Source organism: Bos indicus x Bos taurus, chromosome 27, assembly GCF_003369695.1.
Source record: "Bos indicus x Bos taurus breed Angus x Brahman F1 hybrid chromosome 27, Bos_hybrid_MaternalHap_v2.0, whole genome shotgun sequence".
Taxonomy (NCBI): Eukaryota; Metazoa; Chordata; class Mammalia; order Artiodactyla; family Bovidae; genus Bos; species Bos indicus x Bos taurus.
Genome location: NC_040102.1, coordinates 16,180,594 through 16,201,857, shown reverse-complemented (window position 1 = coordinate 16,201,857; position 21,264 = coordinate 16,180,594). Strand labels below are relative to the sequence as shown.

The 21,264-nt window shown below is 42.3% G+C and overlaps 1 protein-coding gene across 4 annotated transcripts in view; it reads right to left on the bottom strand.

The window, feature by feature from the left end:
• The window catches only part of FAM149A (family with sequence similarity 149 member A), a 41,964-nt gene that overhangs the window by 8,459 nt on the left and 12,241 nt on the right, over positions 1-21,264 (bottom strand). For 3 of the 4 annotated variants that reach the window (XM_027530183.1, XM_027530182.1, XM_027530181.1), the window contains exons 2-10: positions 11,038-11,148; positions 10,603-10,741; positions 8,278-8,420; positions 6,867-6,992; positions 5,292-5,462; positions 4,554-4,738; positions 3,481-3,635; positions 655-758; positions 33-242 (exon numbers count right to left, since the gene is read on the bottom strand). In XM_027530183.1, the coding sequence (XP_027385984.1) occupies positions 33-242; positions 655-758; positions 3,481-3,635; positions 4,554-4,738; positions 5,292-5,462; positions 6,867-6,992; positions 8,278-8,420; positions 10,603-10,741; positions 11,038-11,148 (1,344 nt within the window). Of the gene's footprint in view, positions 1-32; positions 243-654; positions 759-3,480; positions 3,636-4,553; positions 4,739-5,291; positions 5,463-6,866; positions 6,993-8,277; positions 8,421-10,602; positions 10,742-11,037; positions 11,149-15,636; positions 15,938-21,264 lie in introns of those variants that run through there. The other variant, XM_027530184.1, reaches the window with a different exon arrangement.

Here is a 21,264-nt window from a genome sequence, read left to right as displayed (position 1 = left end):
ATCTTTGCTTTACCACCAGAAACAAGACTTACAGTTTTGTCCCCCTAAGAACTTCATCACTGTACACACTGGGGATTTTCAGCCTCTGGGAGTCCGAGGTAAGAGAAGGCAGCCTCCTGTGCGCGAGTGTTTTCTTTGCGGACGTCTGTGGTCCACGAGCATCCGTGATCCGGGCCAGACGGTTCTGGGCTGAGGAAAGAACAGCGGATCCTACACCCAATGGTTTGTCCTCCTGCTCACTCCTGGGGGAGAGAAAGCAACTTAATTGTTCAGGGGTAAGCTCTGCGAGAACAGGGCACTTACATATTATCCTTTAGCAGACTCTGTCTAGAGCCTGGCATACAGAACATAGTCCCATTTGTTCAATGAATGAACAGACTAACATGCCCAGCTCAATTTTAATTTCAATGAAGGATCATCAACAGGGAAAAAAGATCTAAATTTCTTCTTGTTTGCATCAAACCATATAGCCCACAAGAGGCAGAATTCATAGCTACAGTCCCCTTTTCTTATCAGCCCCAACCTAACAGAAATTGTTTTGTGGCTGATACCTGACTATTGTCCTTTTACTTTACACATTGACTGCATGTGGTCTTTAGGGCTAGAACGCATCCAGCCCGGGGAAGAGGGTGGATCACTATTTTTTATACGCACTGTGTTCTATCTGCAAAACAGGTAGGTCTCTGCTGAAGTGGTTTTGCTTGAATTGTCATCACACCATTCAAGTCACTATAAAAATTGTTGGAGAAGCGATGTATCTGAGGAAAGTAAACACAATAAAAATTAAAAAGCATCCAGGGTCACTGCAATTACTGTTAAAGGACACCTTCAAACTGGCAAATGAGAGGTGAATTTAATAAAGGGACTCTATTTTCTAAAAATATGTGAAGAGAAATTAATAAAGAATGACCAGATTTCCAAATGGGCTTCTCCAGTCGCTCAGCAGTAAAGAATCCTCCTGCAACTTTGTAGAGTTATTAGGAGAATTCAATTTGATAACCTTGGTGAAAGCGTGAAATAAAGACTAAATTATTACTAATCTAATATCTGGCCTGTAATACGACCAAGTAGATTTAAAATAATATTTAGTTTCAGGCAAACAGGGTTTCTGAAACTAGAATTCTAATTCCAGAAAAATGTGGCAACCCTAATCCCATTTTCCTCATATTGAATACATATAAAAATGTCAGAGGCATAAATTAAGACCTAGTGTGATTACCACCAAATGCTTTGTCTATTTCAAAATAAACTCTACTAGTATTTTATTTTTACTTTTAACTTTGTTGCCCATTCACTTTCTTTTACATTTATCCAAATTAAAACAAAATAGCTATCAAAAACATTTTTAAAAACCATGAAAAGCCATAAGTACAACAAAATATCTGTTGAAAAATTTCCTTAGATTTGAAAATTTCCATATTTCTCAAGTATATTTATGTTGAAGTGAAGTGAAGTAGTTCAGTCGTGTCCGACTCTTTGCAACCCTGTGGACTGTAGCCTACCAGGCTTCTCCCTCCATGGGATTCTCCAGGCAAGAGTACTGGAGTGGGTTGCCATTTCCTTCTCCAGGGGATCTTCCCCACCCAGGGATCGAACCCAGGTCTCCTGCATTGCAGGCAGACGCTTTAACCTCTGAGCCACCAGGGAAGCCCTATACTTATGTTGCCTGATAGTTAAAGCTTTTCTTCTATGTTGTCATCACTGTTCATTTGTATGTGATTCACATTTCATATTTTAATATGAAAAGTGGGAAATATTATTGAGCCTGTCAGCAATTTAAAGAGACCAAAAAGTACATTAAGCTGGTAGCAATTTCAAAAGTTTCTTTTGAACAGCACAAGCAAAGACTAAGTGGAAAGCCCTGGCACTAGAGAGTAAATTCTTTTAGTTATTTCTGTTTTAATCCACTGCTCCCTGAACCTCACACCCTATTGCTCCTATGCTGGGTGCCTATTTCTGCCTCCGCTTTGTCATCCTCCAAAGTTGTAGTCTATATCTAAAGCTACAGCTGTCATCTATTCTAAACATATCTACTAGATTGCCTCTGTGTGTGTGTGTGTGTGTGTGTGTGTGTGTGCTCGCGCGCATACACGCATGTGCTGTACTCTTTGTCATGGCTTGACTCCCTCCAACTAACTTGTAAGAACCAGGAATTTCGTCTTCTCTTTTGTCTGCTTCCCCACACCAGATGGGCTGTGCAAACATAAAGTCCAAACTCCTTAGCCCTCCGGAAGATCTCCCATGAACAAGTGCATCCTTTCCAGCCCACTTTCCACTAGATCTTTCTTTGCATAGGGACATAATTCAAGAAATCCGTATTGAGTTCCCAGTACATGTTTGTATGATTCTGTGCTCACAACAACCCCTTGCACAACATATGATTGCCCTCATTCTACAGATAAAGAAACTGAAGTTTAGAAAAGTTGAACAACAGGTCCAAGATAATCCTCCTTACGGGTCTCAATTCCCAATGCCACGTCCTGCCACAGAGACTCTGCTGGTCCCGGCGCCCCATTCTCCAGCCCTCAATCGGTCACTGCCGCCCTCCCTCACGCCTCCACGTGAGAACTGTCTGAATTGACCCACACAGTCTTCCCACCCAGGAAAACTACCTGTTTCTTCATGTTTGGCTCAAATTTCATCTCCAACCTAAAAGATGAAGCCTCGCTTCAGGCAGGGTAAATCATCCTCGTCCGCATTCTCTTACAGCCCTTCTTTTGCACATCACTTAGAGAAGACACTGCATCTGACCTGTATAATACTTTTCACTCGACTATTTCAGAGAATATGCTGTGATCATCTCTGTATGTCCTTAAAACACCTAATATAGTTGGTGTGTGGGTGCTCAGTTGTGTCTGACTCTTTGCAACCCCATGGACTATAGCCCACCAGGCTCCTCCATGGAATTTCTCAGCCAAGAACACTGGAGGGGGTTGCCATTTCCTATGCCAGGGGATCTTCCTGACCCAGGGATCGAATCTGCGTCTCCTGCATTGGTAGGCAGATTCTTTACCACTGAACCACCTAAGAAGCCCCAATACAGTTCACTTAATACAAACTCAATAAATGCTGAATGAACTCAATGCATACTCATTGATTGAGTCTTTTATTGCTTTGGTGGGAGGGAAGGAGAACATATGAAACCTTCAACTTGTCTAGAAATACTGGGGAAAGCATGTTTTCTTTTCAAAAATTGTGGAATCAGTTCTACCACTCCAAACAGCTGGAAAGTCACAAATCTGAGTGTCCCTGCTCTGTCAACCAATCTGGTGATTCTATTAAACTTCATCTGAGTGTCCCTGTTCTATCAGGAAATCTGGAAATTCTATTAAACTTCATAAAATATTTTAAAATTTTGGTCTTATTGGCCAACAGACCCAAATATCTTGATAACAATTTAACACTGGACACTGGCACTCTGGACAACCTGAGGCCAGATACATAAAGACTGAAAGAAAGAGACAGCGAGAAAGCACCTACCTGCTGTGGGTTAAGATGAGAAGCCAGGGATACACTTCGAGTTTCAGAGCTTCTGGATGGCGGAACACTGGACACATCAGCGTTAATGCGGGAAATGACTGTGGGTGGAGATTTATTCTCAGCTACTTTCAATTTTTCTTTCTGTTTTTTTCCTTCTGTGCCAAAGAAAAACCAATATCATTACAAAACATCTAATACTGTATATGTACTTAAAATTCACTGTTCAGAGAGAGCATTTCTTCTTGAGATCCTTGAGTCTGCAGTGGCCACTGAACCTTAAAGAGAACAGACCCTACAGAGTAATGGGCTTTGACACTTTTCCAAGAGCATCTAATGAAATGCCTATCCTTTCAGTGGTACGTAAGAAAAAAAAATCAGAATTATATACTGGAGCAAGAATGATTCTTGGTATTTTATAATATCCCAATTAATCCCTTTGATTGCAAAAAGTAATATTTAATTAATATATTATTAATTATATATAATATAATATATCATATATTATTATAATATATACTATATTATATTGATTAATTATTACTATATTATTATATTATATTATAATAATATAATATATATATGATATATTATTATACTATTGTGAAAATTGGTTAACAGGAGTCATTACTGTCCACCACTGACATTTCTATCATGTTTCTGCTCGGTTTCGAGTAGAGAACATTTTATACAGGTAAATGAAGTGATTAATAAATTAGCTTTGTTGAGCTTTTATTTTATAAATAATGTCATCTAGAATTAAAAAAACAATATCCCATTACTAGAGATTAGTTAGGTAATTTTTTTAAATCAGAATTTAAAAAGTGACTTCGAGCTTCTCTCTAATGTATTTCTGTATTTTTTCAGGAATACCTCAATCTTTTTTTTATAGCTCAAAACGTGAGAATGTCATTTCTGAGGTGATTAAAGGTTACTTGTGAATAAAGGCAGAAACCCACTTCCCTTCTCACTCCAGTCATGTCCTAGATTTGGCCAAGTCAAGCACGTGGGACAGAAAGCTGAGGAGCACGGGTTACTTTTTCTTTTCAATACGTCACATTCTACAAATTAAGTACCTGTAAGTTCCCAGTGTTTTCTGGTCAGCTTTTCCAACACCTCCACCACATTCATCCAGACGTGATCAAACACTTCCGCAGCCACCGCATCTCTGATACAGTCGTGTGGCGACACGGGAGGAAGTCCGTGCTTACGCCATGTCCTGCGACGACGAGCTGGTTTTTGTTCAAGACAGTCCTCACCACTAAGGACAAAACCCATTCTCATTACTAAGCTATCAATGGTTGAGGTTAAAAGAATGCTACTCCTCTGTCCAACACACATGCATATTTGTATACTGTATGTATATAGACAAACAGCATTTTTTTAGTACCAATTTTTAATCAGGAGGCAAATTTTCATTATACAATACCAACAGCTCTTGTCTAAGAATCAGATACGCATTTAGAGCAGAGACTGGACCTGGACCTTTTCCCCTTTGCTCTCCTGGGCAGCTAGATTCCGAAACCCCGGGGGACAAAGGCCACTAGGAGCCTTTTTCCACTTTCACCAACACGCTGAACGCAATTCTTATTTTCTGTCGGTGCCACTTTGTCAGAAAGAAAGGGAAACACTGCTCTAACACATCTATATTCTGCCAGGAACTGAAAAACTTCGGGGAGCACAGGACTCTGAAAAGAGTGGAAAATCTTTCGGATAAGTGAAAAATGCACAAAACACTAAATGAGCCTATAATCAACATATACGCCCAATAAATATTATTGTACTAAGTCAATGTCGAATAAAATTCTATTTACTCTTGTTTTCTGTCAAAAGCAAAATACTCTTCAATCTTTCCATCCACATCAAAAATCTCTTCTTCCAGAGATGAATGTGCCATGAGGTCCACAACCCTGGTGCCATCAGGACCCGGCAGGGAGGGGGCTGGGAGAACGGCTGGGACTATCTGAGAGCCAGAGATGCACAGCCTATGGGGAAAAGCAGATTCTCCATGAGGGTCAGCAATACAATGTTTACATGATCAGGGTGGGCCCTTCAATTAGTTATAAAGCCACAGATTTCCAAATTTTAAAAAGCACTAAACATTACATTTGACAAAAGGCATATGCTTAAAAGCAACATTTTAACCCAGGCATCATTTAAATTTTTAAGGGCTTCTTAAAAGTCTAAATTATTCTACGAGTTTGTGTCTTCTTTGCTATGATGAAGGAGCATCATGGCATAGTCCGTTCCTAAGATGTGTGAATGGCATAAGGGATTTACCAAAATCTGTTCATGAGCAAAAGAACACAGAATAGAGCTTTATTTCTTCTGCTACTGTCTTGAGGCTTAGAATCCATCACCATGAGGCAGTTCTTGATTTGGCATTAGCCCCTGCCTCTCAGAGTATTTGAAACAACAGTTTAAAAGTTAACTGTCTTGATACTTGTATTACATGCACACAGCACCATCAGTTTAGAATCGGAAGTATCTTGGGTAAAAAAAAAAATTGCTCTGTATTTGCCCTTTATTAAAATCTAAATTTCTAAGTTGGTGAAGCCAAGGATCGTGGCTGAGATAGACATGAAAAAGTATAACTAAAATGCATTTGAAAATACTTTTTAGGGCTTCCTACATGGCACAGTGGCAAAGAATCTACCTGCCAACGCAGGAGACACAGGAGACTTGGGTTCCATCCCTGGATCAGGAAGATCCCCTGAAGGACGGCATGACAATTCTCTCCAGTATTCTTGCCTGGAGAATTCCATGGACAGAGGAGCCTGGCAGGCTACAGTCCACGGAGTCGCAAAGAGTCAGACATGACTGAGCGTGAGCACATCTGCTCGTAACAGTGGATGGATGTGTGTGTGTGTGCTAAGTTGCTTCAGTCGTGGCTACTGGAGTTCCCCAGTGGCTTAGCAGTGAAAAAGCCACCTGCAATGCAGGAGCCACAGGAGATGTGGGTTCAGGCCCTGGGTCAGGAAGATCCCCTGGAGGAGGGCATGGCTACACTCCACTATTCTTGCCTGGAGAATCCCATGGACAGAGGAGCCATGGACAGTTCATAGGGTTGCAAAGAGTCAGACACAACTGAAGCAACTTAGCACATGCACACTCTGGCTATTACTTATTCATTTAAATATATAATTTAAAATATGCTTCCCAGGTGGCTCAGTTGGTAAACAATCTGCCTGCAATGCAGGAGACCCGGGTTTGATACCTGGGTCAGGAAGATCCCTTGGAGAAGGAAATGGCAACCCACTCCAGTATTGCTGGAGAATTCCATGGACAGAGGAGCCTGGCGGGCTATGGTCCATGGGATCGCAAAGAGTCAGACACGACTGAGCAACTAACACTTTCACACTTTTCGAAAGTAACTTCTAGCAACATACTCTCTTATATTGCTGCTGTGTCCACAGTCATCAAGGAAGGGTCTTTGGATGGCAGAAGCAGGCCGGCTGCTCTGGAAATGCTCAACTCCTTCATCAGCAGGCGGGATGAGCTGTCTTCCTAATACTCTGAAAGTGGGGGGGGAAAAAGGAAACTAACATTTTTTTATTGGAAAGGGGAAGATGTTTTGAAGCAGTTTGGAAAGTATGAAGTGATAAGGTAAATACTGGTACATGGGCAGTGTAACGGGATCACAGGAAACGTACGGGCTTTGAGGGGGGGGACATACTACACTGCTCTTGCCATTGATGCAGAGCCTTTAGCCAAAGTTTGCAGGCTCCCTGAGCCACTGATTCCATCTGTTCCATTTTGTATCCAAAGTAGAATAACAGTTCCCTTGTAGGACTAACAAGTAGCTTAGAGACAGTATAATCACATTCAGACAACTAGGGTAATGCTAGGCACACAGAAGCTCCCTATGTTAACCGATACATTCGCAACAAAGGAAAATAATGTGAATATATATACTTGGTTTACAGTCCTTGCCATCTTTTCTTTTCTCTACTCTCTCTCTTCCTTCATTTTTATCTTAAGTATATAAGACAACACTGAAAGAAACAGATCTGAGCTCCTGGGTTTAGGCAAGTGCACCATGATGCCTAGGAAAGTCCACATTGCATCGTTAATGTCTAGTGGATTCTAAGACAGGGGCTTACAATGGCCTGGAGACAAAAAATTAAACCTACTGAATAAAGATTTTAAAAAATCTTACTTAATTAACCAAAAGATTTATCAACATGTGTATGGAAGTTCTAATGTAGTCTCCCCAGATATAACCCAGAGAAACTTCAGATAACTGACATGGATTTTTTTTTTTTAACCCTCTAAGTAGGTTTGGCTGAGTAATTGAAGGAAGACAATCTTCCCTTTATACTCAATCTATATACTTCATCTTTGATCTTAAGAAGAAATAGATGAGCTTCTCCTACATAAGGGATCTTGATGAGATGGTCAGATTCATCCACGCCATCATCCAGCAAATAATCTCTCTGTTCCTGCCCAGATCTTGCCCCATGCGTTGCTCCTCAAGGGCAGACAGACACAGCTGCTCAGGCTAGGGAGTGGGAAGGCATGGATAACTCCCTCCCTTCTTCCATTCTTGCACCTGTGATACACACAATGCCTTTCCAGGCATGAGCTCCATTTGCTTCTCACAAATTAAAGTACACTTGGAAAGTCTCCAGATTTCCTCAGACACCATTTCAAAGGGAGTGATTTCTCAGTAAAGCACATGTGTTCTGGGTACATATTTTGACAAGCACTTTCACTCAAAATATACCGACATATTGAACAGGTCAACAGGGAGCAGTTCCCAACCCCCTTCCAGAGAATTTTTGTGAACAACCTCCTCACCTCAGATGCAGGGACCGGCCCGCCCATTCACGGCACTCAGCCTGGAGATTCTGGGTCTGAGGGCTTACTTTCCCTTCAAACAACATTTCCTCGACCTCCCAGAATAACTGCTGTACTTTCTGTGCACTGGCTTTGTCAAACTCCTAAAATATAGAAATGCACATTTAGTTACAGGACTAGAAGTTGTCAATAAAGGCTTCAGAATCAATGACACAAATTTATATAATAGGAGGGAGTGTGACTCGATCGAAACCAGGCATACCAGGGCTCCAATTTTTACTCTTCTGAAAAATTACATCCCAACTGAGACTTAGTTTCCTTAACTGTTAAATAGAGATAATCTCTACTACGAGAAAGTCTCATAATCCAAGATTTTACATAAACATAGTTACAGCTATGAATATACATATTAATAGACATTGATAATGACAGAAACACACACACCATACAGCCAAGCACATACACACGCACATATATGTGTGTACACAGACATGTGTCCCTCATATAATTGTGCATTAGACACCTAACTACATTTGCAAATTATAATCTTTTTCTAATGAAAAGGAATATTATTTCATGGAAAGGGAAATAATCACTTTCTTTTAATTAAGGAAAACAGAAAAACAAACAAACGAAAAACCACCTTAGGTATCCTAAAAGATGTGGTTATTAGGATGAGACCAGAATATTCATTTTTCCTGTCTGGCCTTAAGAGATTCTTGGGCTGTGGGCGCAGTGAAGTGTCAGTGAGAAAACCCTTCAGTTTTTCTGTATATTGAAAATGACTGAGAAGTAACAGACCTAGAGCCCTTACAGTCAGAAAAACATGAACAGAAGTACAATTGGAAGAACCAATTATTGGCTTACAATTGGAAGAACCAATTATTGGCTTACAGGGCAAGGGCTTTAGTTCAGTCCGTTTTCTCCCAGGGTGGGTGTGTGAAATCTAACCCATAAATTCAGCCTGACATACCTGATCCAAAATGGTCAATTCAGGCTGATTTTCACAGACTGCTATTCCATATTTTCCATGATACTTCTTCCCCTTAGTTGATAAAAAACTAGATTCCCAGACTGCAGGGTAGCTGAATTACCTCTTTTAAAATACAAATAAGGAGAAAACTCAGAAGAATATTTGGCTGGGGTGTGAAGAGGGCTTATTTTCATTTTTCTCTTTGTATTTTGTTGCTTTTTACAAATATTACCTATCGAACAGTAAAAAAATGCTTTTAAATTCAAAGCAAAACAATGTTTAGGGACTGGAGTAATTTAAACTCTACAAGTGGAAGTCATAAGACTCTCTTTGGATAATTACTTGAACTTTTGCAGGAAAGGAACCCAGCATTTGGACGGTAATGCTTCATAAAGCAATGGTTCTCAGCCTTCTTCCCATCTGCACTCTTTTGACCAAAGAGTGTGGGTGGGGGTGGGCGGTGTTTATCCCAGAGACAGACTTACATCTCCTCTGAAAAGTGCCCGAGTGATTCAGGGCTGACTCCCTTTCAGCTGCCCCCCAACCCCCACCCTGCACCCCACAACCCTCTCCCTCTGGCCCTCTGGAGACCCGCTCCTATAAAACCATGTAAAACCGTCCTCCCCGGGGAGTGGACCCACATGCACAGTCCAGGGCGGAGAGCTGCTTTTAAAGAAAGCAAAGAAAACCAGAACACAAACAAGAAAACAGCAGGAATGAGACCATCCAAGGAGCTAGTCCGGACTCTTCCATGGCCACAGGGGCGTCACAAAAGCCTGTGTTCCGGAATTCTCAGACTCTTGAGGGGATGAAGAGGTCAGAAACTGTGCAATCACACAGATTTGAATGGTAAGCTTGCACTGCAGACTAAAGTCCCACCGGCTCAGTCTCACTATAGGGTTAACATCTTCTGCTGGGATTAGATGTAAAATATCTGACTTAGAATATTCAGGGGAAATTCCCTAATTGTGATTTTTTTTTTTAAACAGCTTTTATTTTTCCCCAATTTTTCTCTTGTTCACGTTCCTAATTGTCAGAATCTCTCCTGAATTTCCAACCACAGATATTTATGCAAGAAATCATGTATAACAACCTGATAGGGGTTTGGAGGTGGGAAAAACAGAACTATCAACAGCTAAGATGCTGGATTGTGTGGTTATGGGAGCTTTTTCATCTTTTTTAAGAATCTGTATTTTCAGTTTTATGTGTGACATGTCAGTGCTTTTATATTTATGTGTATGTACAAGTGGACCAGGTAGAGGTTTTAATTTGGTAAAAACTTAAAAAAAATAATAAAGCAGATCATCGTTATGAATTGCAACCATGAGATTATCCAAAATTTTGTGACATACATCATCTCTCCAGGAGTAAATGGAGCTCCTCTCTGTAGATAAACCAGTTGTTGAACTCTGTGTCCCAGACCCAGACCAGGAGTTGGGGGCTTCTGTAGGCGTGGGGCTCCTACTTGATGAAAATGATGACACAGATTCCCTGCAGGAAGAAATATAAGTAACATAAACGACAGTTACTGGAAACAGGTTTTACTGGGAAGCGGCTTCACCTCTCTGAGCTTGCTTCCTCTTTTTTCTTTAAATATACTGGTTAATTTTCACAGTACACTGATTTTCAAAGATTTATGCAGTATAACATTTCACTTGGCTAAAAATAAAGCGTTTTATTTTTTTTCACCTTGGAGAAATCCATGGCCCATCAGTGATTCTGTTTCCCGTATTCATTCAGGCAAGTTTTGATTTTGTGATCAGAAGCATTTAAAGGCTAATTCTTACCGACTGTATTTAGCAATGGCTTTCTGTACATTTTTTGTAAAATGGGTAGGTAAAGGATCTTTGCTTTTCACAGTGAAACTCTGCTTTCCAGATCCTTCTGACAGTCCTCTTCTGAAAAAATAAAATATGAAAAGTAACTGTAAGATAAGTCCATTCATTAGGATATTTAAACTTTCCTTTCATAGAAAGTTGCCTCTCTCTTCCCATTATGTCTCCCTAAACACACACATGTATGAGCACACACCCCACACACACCTCAAGACACTGAGGCTTAGTTCCCTAACATTTTTATTTTTCTTAAAATCAAGGTTGTAGGGTGGGGAGGGAGGTGGAAGAGAGGTTCAGGATGGAGGGATACATGCACCCGTGGCTGATTCATGTTGATGTATGCAAAAACCACCACTATTTTGTAAAGTAATTAGCCTCCAAATGATGCTAAAGCTGAAACTCCAGTACTTTGGCCACCTCATGCGAAGAGTTGACTCATTGGAAAAGACTCTGATGCTGGGAGGGATGGGGGGCAGGAGGAAAAGGGGAGGACAGAGGATGAGATGGCTGGATGGCATCACTGACTCGATGGACGTGAGTTTGAGTGAACTCTGGGAGTTGGTGATGGACAGGGAGGCCTGGCGTGCTGCAATTCATGGGGTCGCAAAGAGTCGGACACGACTGAGTGACTGAACGAAACTGAAAATAAATTAATTAATTAAAAAAAATCAAGGTTGTTATTAACCTATATGCACTGTTACATAAACTAGGGAAAAGCAACTTCTTGTGACTCAACCAGATTGGTCTAAAGGTTGCCCCAAACCTAGGTGAACACAGCCTCACTCCAAAACTTGGTGATGGAACCGTGAACTGGATTTCAGGTCCCAGGTATTCCTTGACCCCAGGCACCCTTGCACTTGCAAAAGCCAACCAGCTTTGTACCAAAAAAAAAAAAAAAAAAAAAAAGACAGTTTTAAAATATTAAAAGTAATGGAAAACTAAAACAGAAGAAATCTCTCAATTTTAAATATGGCATTAAACCTGGCTGGTGTAGTCCAGTTAGTGTTAATCATTAAAATGCCCTTTCAATGAACCTCTTAAAACATTTACTTCCCTTTAATCAAAATACCTTTCTAACAGTAAACTACTTCTGTTCTTTTATCAAAGTCATATTTTCCAACATGTTTTATATTAACTTTAGATATGGTAGTTATTTGAGGAAAACAGTCAATTTTCTAACAGGGACACCACTCTAGCATTCATTTAAAAATTTGCTTTTCAAATAAATGGTATGTAATTTTCAACACTTGTGTTTCTGAATGTAAATGGAGTTTTAAAAACTATTAATATGAGGATCAGTTTTACCCTTTGTTATATACTAAAGAACTCTACAACAAGGAGAACTTTTAACAAGTTAATTACTATTACTTTTAATTACTATTACTGAAGGAAATGGCAACCCACTCCAGTATTCTTGCCTAGAGAATCCCAGGGACAGAGGAGTCTGGTGGGCTGCCGTCTATGGGGTCGCATAGTCGGACACGACTGAAGCGACTTAGCAGCAGCAACTATTACTTTGTATAGTTATTACTACACAAAAGTGAGCAATCATATATATATTTACAAGGGAGAATAACAGAATTATAGGATTTTTTTCCCTCCCTTTCTTGTTTAATAGTCATAAGTACAAGCAAACAATCTTAAGAATAGAGCTGTTAAAGAAAGAGTAATGGAGAAAAGAATATAGACAAGCTTTTATACTAACACACTGCCTTACCTCTAACCCTATCCAGTCATGTCCACATGACTCTATAACTCTAGATAAACATAAAAATACTTATGACATAAGAGACAATAAAAAATTGTATCAAATACATCTGCTTTGAGTATTATAATATATATATATATATATATATATATAAGTTAATTTGCTTGTTATTGAGAAAGAATTTTAAACACCAGGGTGGTAAATTAGATAAAATATTATTCTTTGGTAATATCTATAGAATAAAATAGCATGCATTAGAATCTTGCCCGGGCACTGACAAGGCTGTGTGCTTGACCAAGTTATTTCTCCAGTTGTTGTGAGACTTAAACTAGATGAGTATGTCAAGTGTCTACATAATCAGGCCAGATAAATCACTACTTTGTTGGCATATGCCACTCGATGAAAACATCATGTTCTTATTTTATTTCACTTTTCCCAGCATTTCCGATTATACATCTGTCTTGGTACTTTAATTTTAAAAAAATATTTATATTTATTTATTTGGCTGCACCAGGCCTTAGTTGCGGCACGTGGGATCTTTAGTTGTGGCATGCGAACTCTTAAGTTGAGGCATGTGGGATCTAATTCCCCAACCAGGGATCGAACCCAGCCCCGAGCACTCGGAGTGTGGAGTCTTAGCCACTGGACCACCAGGGAAGCCCCTACTTAAGTTTTTTATTGGGATGATCGTGATACCTTATTAATATTTTCCATCTAGAGTACCCAAAATACTTCCTTTCACTTAGAGATGCTGTTTGCTGAAAGGATCCCTAGTGAGATATTAAATTAGTACCTCAAACAAAGAGTATACTTTGGCCCTCTAATCACTCTGAATGTTTCTGTTTAATGCAAAATGAAAGTATCCTCCACATCCAAGATATTGCTGGAGAATTCTTTATCCTTTATAAAGAAAGAAGATTTACAGTTCTTAGCATAGCTACTATCTCCAAAAATGACTATTTATGGAGCACCTAATCCACTCAAGTCCACCTTTCTCATTTTGAGCTCTTCCTCTGCCTTTTCTGCAATTGAAAGTTAAAGTCATTAATCAGACTCATGCCAGTCTGCTTTGTTTTCAATGAACAGTAATTTCTTCTTTCAAAAAATTCACCCTTTTTCTAAGGGAGCAAGGGGATATCTTTTCAAACTAAGAAGAAAGCTGTTTACAAATTGAAGAAGGAACCCCTCTCTTCATATCACACCATATTCTTGCTCAGATCAGCATTCCTACTCACGTCAAAGTGTAGTTGAGGACAGGAGGACTGAAAGATGCACAGATGCTGGGAGGGGGCAGACAGCTGGAAAAGCAGATGCCTGAAAATGCTAGCAACCTCCATACCATTTCTATAACTCTTCTCTCCTCACCTCTTCCCTGCCTCATCTTCTCTGAAACCCCTGTATTTCTGTGGGAAATACATCAGAGTTCAACATCAGAGTTCAGCTGAACAGCAAATACATTTGACCACAAAGTTCAAAGGAATTCTAAAGAGGAATTTGAGCCCAACAAACTCAATGCCTGCTCAAAGTCATGAAGAAGAGAGGGTTGGAGCTGGTCTTGGGACCCAGGCCATCTAATCTGCATTGTCTCTCCAGGAACCACAAGTTACTGATGTGGTGAATGAAGGATAAAACACATAAAACTGGCCATGTTTCTTTTTACAGTTTATTTTGAACCTTGTGGTTTCTCTGGCCTCTAACCATGTACTGTAGTTACATCAGACATAATATTGAGTATCTTTAATATCCTGTAAACTGTCAACTCCTCCGTCATCTAGAGAGTCTAGGAAAGTATACACAACTTAAAGTATGTCTTATAAATATCTTAAAACTTTAAAGTGGTGACATGTCTAGTAAGCTTGTATTATGTGATACACAGACATATAAGCATTTTATACTATTTCCTGTCCATTCTGTTTAAATTTTAGAAATAATAAAATGCCACTAGTCGCTACATTTAAGGCTGTTGATCTGGGCACAGGATCTGGGTCTTAGGGTATACTGAAGGGCAACCACTGAACTCTATTGCACTAATTGGTTGCTACATGAAAGTTAAATTAAGGCTAAGGTTTGGGAAGATCCCTCGGAGAAGGGTATGGAAACCCACTCCAGGATTCTTGCCTGGAGAATCTCATGGACAGAGGAGCCTGGACGGCTATAGTCCAAGGGGTTGCAAAGAGTCAAACATGACTTCAGTGACTTAGCATGCACATGCACTCTATCTCCTTGAGTTACTCTATTCCAGGTCAAGGAAACGACTAGATAATCGACTTTTATTTTTTTTAAGTTGCCTCTTGGGAGTTACCTGGCAGTCCAGTTAACTGGACTTTCACTGCCTGGCCGGGGTTCCGTCCTGGGTTGGCGAGGCGGATATCCTACAAGCGCCCCACAGCAGAAAGGAAAAAAAAAAAAAAAAGCCCTCGATAGCCCACAAACCTCTGTCACTTTGCTCTACAGAAATTCAATTAGTAATCAGGAACCGCAGCTTTCAAAATGTATATTTCTGCTTTAAAAGACTGTCTGAAACGTGAATGGGCTGGAATGCAGGATGGTAAACCCTGATTTACACAAGCACATCCTAGAAGCAACTGAGGCTCTCTGCCCTCGGGACTGATGAAAAGTTATCTCAGACACCACGAATGCTCGTCAGACCAAGCGAGCATCTTGGCTCCAGGAGGCCGGATGATGTCAGCACAAGATTTCATGAATGGATGCCGGGGAACAGACCAGATGGATTCTGGCTTTGCAAGCAGTGGGAAAAATAAAAAAAATCAAGAGCATGGCACAAAAATGCTATCTATACGGAGGCAAGTTCATGCCTCCTACCTTCCCAGATCAGGACTTACCCAATCACCATCAGCCCCAGGCCTGGGCTTGCGTCCTGTGGGCCGGGCCCGGAGCCCAGAGGCCTGGGCACCGCTGGGCGCTGCCAACCCGCGCCCGCGCCCTGCAGGCGGCGCCCCCGCGCCCCGGGGGCGGGGGGTCCCCGGCCGCCCAGCTCTGCGCACCGGCCCGCTAGCCCTGCATGTGCCTCCGCAGCGCCGCCGGGAACCGCGAGTCTCTAGGGGTGCGGCCAGGGGCGCTCCGGGCCCAGGCAGCGCGGTCCATGGGCACTGCCCGGCGCTGCTCCCCCTCCGACTCCTCCAGCCAGATTCCAGTGCGGCAGGGCGACGCCTCCAGGCCCGCGCCCGCCCTCCCCTCCGCCTCCGTGGCTGCCGCGCCCCTCGCGGAGGTCGGGCAGCACCGGAGGCTGGTTCCCTGGCTGAGTCCCCCGTCTTCCAGAGACTCGCAGCGCTCCCTGCTCCCACCAGCCGCCCAGGGCCTCGGTCGCGCCCCCTCTCCCTGGAAAAGCACGCGTGCCCCCTTCCCGCTGCCAGGGGCCACCTTTCACAATCCAGTGCCCTGAGCTTTGACCGCAGGCGTCTACCGCTCCACTGCCCTTCTGCGCCTCCAGTGCGCACCGATCTGACCTTTGCACCCCCTTCCCCGGGGTCTGCCCAGACATGTGTCTGCCATCCTTAACCTTTAAAAATAGAAAGTTAATCAACAGGAGGAATACGGAACCATTTCACCAACCCCCCTCCTCGCGTCAAAAGATTCCTAGTGGGGATGAGGGTAAGTAGAGGGAGGTTTAATAAAAAGTGAAGTCTCAGCCTGGTAAAGGCAAGATGCTAATCTGATTAACAGGGACTCTAGATCTCATTGGGCTTCCCAGGTGGCTCAGTGGGGAAGAATCTGCCTGCCAATGCAGGAAACAGCAGGAGAGGGGGGTTTGATCCCCGGGTGGGGAAGATCCCCTAGAGTAGGAAATGGCAACCCATTCCAGTATCCTTGTCTGGAGAATCCCATGAATAGAGGAGCCTAGCGGGCTACACTCCTTGGAGTGGCAAGATCCTGCAGTGCGAGCACGCGCGCGTGCACACACACACTCTCACACACACATACACACACACAGCACTAGGTCTCATTAGGCACCCAGATTCACTTCCTGTGCGGTCTTGTGTCTCCATCTTCAGATGCTTTCTCTCATACACCTTGTTTTGGTTTATGAATATATGCTTGTTTCAGTCTTGAACTCATACAATTACACCAAGATGAGAGTCACCAGAGGCTATGCTGTGAGACAGCCAAGTGGCCAAGCCACTCTTTTCATAAACTAAAAGAAACAACTCACTAAAACAGTGAGTTGGCTGAAGTAAGATAAATTGTCAAAGTAAGATGTCCAAAGGTGGGTACTACCTGGGGTGTGCCCTCTCCCACTAAGAAGTTCTTAATAATCACAATGAATAAAGGGGACGCGGCCTGCCCTGGCCTCCATCCTCCTGTGAGATCCGAGGCCTTCTAACCCTGAGCAGGTATAAAGAAGCCCATCTATTCCTCCTGCTGGAAGATAGAATGCCTCTCTCAGTGGGAAAGGGGTAAAAGAATCTGCGGACTTCTTTACCCTGCCAACATCCTCTTTGAGTCTCTATCCCTCCCACATGCCCAGTATACTCAGGCCTCTCAAGAATCCCCTAAAATGTCATCACCCCAGTCCTGGCCAAGTGAGGATGAGGAGCCTCCTCCTTGGGAGCATGTCCTCTGGCTCTGAAGACCAAGAAACAGCTCTGCCAGCAGACTGCCTTTGGATTTGAACTGCAACTAAAATTCTCCCCTGGGTCTTTAGCCCTCTGATCTGCCCTGCAGGTATGGGATTTACCACCACCTCCACAATTATGGGAGCAAAGTCCTTAAAACTGAGTTGTTTGCATGCAATACTGCCACATAAGCACTAGACGGCACTCTTTTTGCACTTTGAAAACCATGCCCAATTACATTTTAATTCTATTATGTTTTGCATAAGAAAATGAGGAAAACAATAGAAAGGGAAAGACTAGAGATCTCTTCGAGAAAATTAGAGATACCAAGGGAACATTTCATACAAGATGGGCAAAGTAAAAGACAGAAACAGTACAGACCGAAAAGAAGCAGAAGAGATTAAGAAGAGGTTGCAAAAATACACAGAAGAACTATACACAAAAGATCTTCATGACCCAAATAACCATGATGGTGTGATCACTCACCTGGAGCCAGACTCTCTGCAGTGCGAAGTCAAGTGGGCCTTAGGAAAAATCACTACGAACAAAGCTAGTGGAAGTGGTGGAATTCCAGCTGAGCTATTTCAAATCCTAAAAAATGATGCTGTTAAAGTGCTACACATAATATGCCAGCAAATTTGGAAAACTCAGCAGTGGCCACAGAACTGGAAAAGGTCAGTTTTCATTCCAGTCCCAAAGAAGGGCAAGGCCTAGCAAGTTCAAACTGTTGCACAACTGCACTCATTTCACATGCTAGCAAAGTAATAGGAGAAGGCAATGGCACCCCACTCCAGTACTCTTGCCTGGAGAATCCCATGGACAGAGGAACCTGGTAGGCTGCAGTCTGTGGGGTTGCTAAGAGTCAGACACGAAGGAGCGACTTCACTTATCACTTTCATGCATTGGAGAAGGAAATGGCAACCCACTCCAGTGTTCTTGCCTGGAGAATCCCAGGGATGGGGGAGCCTGGTGGGCTGCCCTCTATGGGGTCGCACAGAGTCGGACACAATTGAAGCGACTTAGCAGCAGCAGCAAAGTAATGCTCAAAATCCTTCAAGCTAGCCTTCAACAGTATGTGAATTGAGAACTTCCAGACGTACAAGCTGGATTTAGAAAAAGTAGAGGAGTCAAAGATCAAATTGACAACATCCATTGGATCATAGAAAAAGCAAGAGAATTCCAGAAGGATATCTACTTCTGCTTCATTGACTATGCTGAAGCCTTTGACTATGTGGCTCACAACAAACTGTGGAAAATTCTGAAAGAGATAGGAATACCAGACCACCTTACCTGCCTCCTGAGAAATCTGTATGCAGGTCAAGAAGCAAAAGTTAGAACTGGACATGGAATATGGACTGGTTCAAAATTGGTAAAGGAGTATGCTGCTGCTGCTAAGTCGCTTCAGTCATGTCTGACTCTGTACGACCCCACAGACGGCAGCCCACCAGGCTCCGCCATCCCTGGGATTCTCTAGGCAAGATCACTGGAGTGGGTTGCCATTTCCTTCTCCAATGCATGAAACTGAAAAGTGAAAGTGAAGTCGCTCAGTCGTGTCTGACCCTCAGCGACCCCATGGACTGCAGCCCACCAGGCTCCTCCGTCCATGGGGTTTTCCAGGCAAGAGTACTGGAGTGGGGTGCCATCGCCTTCTCCAAAGGAGTATATCAAGGCTGTATATTGTCGCTCTGCTTATTTAATTTATATGCAGTGTACATCATGAAAAATGCTAGACTGGATTAAGCACAAGCTGGAATCAAGATTGCCAGGTGAAATATCAATAACCTCAGATATGCAGATGACACCACCTATGGCCGAAAGCAAAGAGGAACTAAAGAGCCTTTTGATGAAAGTGAGAGAGGAGAGTGAAAGCCTGGCTTATAACTCAACATTCCAAAAACTAAGATCATGGCATCTGGTCCCATCACTTTATGGTAAATAGATGGGGAAACAATGGAAACAGTGACAGACTATTTTCTTGGGCTCCAAAATCACTGCAGATGGTGACTGCAGCCATGAAATTAAAAGACACTTGCTCCTTGGAAGAAAAGCTATGACAAATGTAGCGTATTAAAAAGGAGAAAAATTACTTTGCCAACAAAGGTCTGTCTAGTCAAAGCTATGGTTTTTCCAGGAGTTGTGTATGGATGTGAGAGTTGGACCATGAAGAAGGCTGAGCACCAAAGAACTGATACTTTTGAACTGTTGGAGAAGACTGGTGTTGGAGAAGACTCTTGAGAGTCCCTTGGACTGCAAGGAGATCCAACCAGTCCATCCTAGAGGAAATCAGTCCTGAATATTCATTGGAAGGAGTGATACTGAAGCTGAAGCTCCAATACTTTGGCCATCTGATGCAAAGAGCTGACCCCCTGTAAAAGACCTTGATGCTGGGAAAGACTGAAGGCAGGGGAAGAAGGGGACGACAGAGGTTGAGATGAATGGATTGGCATCACCAACTCAATGGACATGAGTTTGAGCAAACCCCGGAAAATAGTGAAGGACAGGGAAGCCTGGCATGCTGCAGTCCATGGGGTCACAAAGAGTGGGACGTGGATGAGTGACTGAACAACAACAATGCTTTTGCAAGGTTTAGTGGATTTTTATTATAGTACAGATATAGGCTTCCTTCATAGCCCAGTCAGTAAATCATCTGCCTGCAATGCAGGAGACCCAGGTTCGATCCCTGGGTCAGGAAGATCCCCTGAAGAAAGAAATGGCAACCCACTCCAGTATTCTTGCCTGGAGAATCCCATGGACAGAGGAGCCTGGTGGGCTACAGTCCATGGGGTCACAAGAGTTGGACATGACTTAGCAACTAAACTACCACCACCACCACAGATATAGGACCTGGTTAGATCAGAAATCACTGTAGCAGTGAACAATATCTAGTCTGCGCAGTTAACACCACATGTCATCTCACTGACAGCCTCCATGGACAGTGCTTTCACCTTGGCAGGTAATTAGGTCAGGGACCTACATACCTTACTCCCAAACCTCACAACAACCCTAAAGGTGACTACTTTTTTGTATAGAAAAGGTAACCCTTTATTAAAAAGCAGTCTAAACTGGAAAATGATATTGTACCAGCATAATTTGTCAGATGATTAATATTACTATTTCTCTGCTGTGGAAATAAGTGTGTTTCTTTTCATTAGAAATGGCATGTACAAACTCTTCATCCATAAATATTTATATTCAATATTTCTGTATTCTTCAAGAAAATCAGAGATACCAAAGGAACATTTCATGCAAAGATGGGCTCGATAAAGGACAGAAATGGTATGGACCTAACAGGAGCACAAGATATTAAGAAGAGGTGGCAAGAATACACAGAACTGTACAAAAAAGATCTTCATGACCCAGATAATCAGGATGGTGTGATCACTGACCTAGAGCCAGACATCCTGGAATGTGAAGTCAAGTGGGCCTTAGAAAGCATCACTACGAACAAAGCTAGTGGAGGTGATGGAATTCCAGTTGAGCTATTCCAGATCCTGAAAGATGATGCTGTGAAAGTGCTGCACTCAATATGCCAGCAAATTTGGAAAACTCAGCAGTGGCCACAGGACTGGAAAAGGTCAGTTTTCATTCCAATCCCAAAGAAAGGCAATGCCAAAGAATGCTCAAACTACTGCACAATTGCACTCATCTCACACGCTAGTAAAGTAATGCTCAAAATTCTCCAAGCCAGGCTTCAGCAATATGTGACCTGTGAACTTCCAGATGTTCAAGCTGGTTTTAGAAAAGGCAGAGGAACCAGAGATCAAATTGCCAACATCCGCTGGATCATGGAAAAAGCAAGAGAGTTCCAGAAAAACATCTATTTCTGCTTTATTGACTATGCCAAAGCCTTTGACTGTGTGGATCACAATAAACTGTGGAAAATTCTTCAAGAGATGG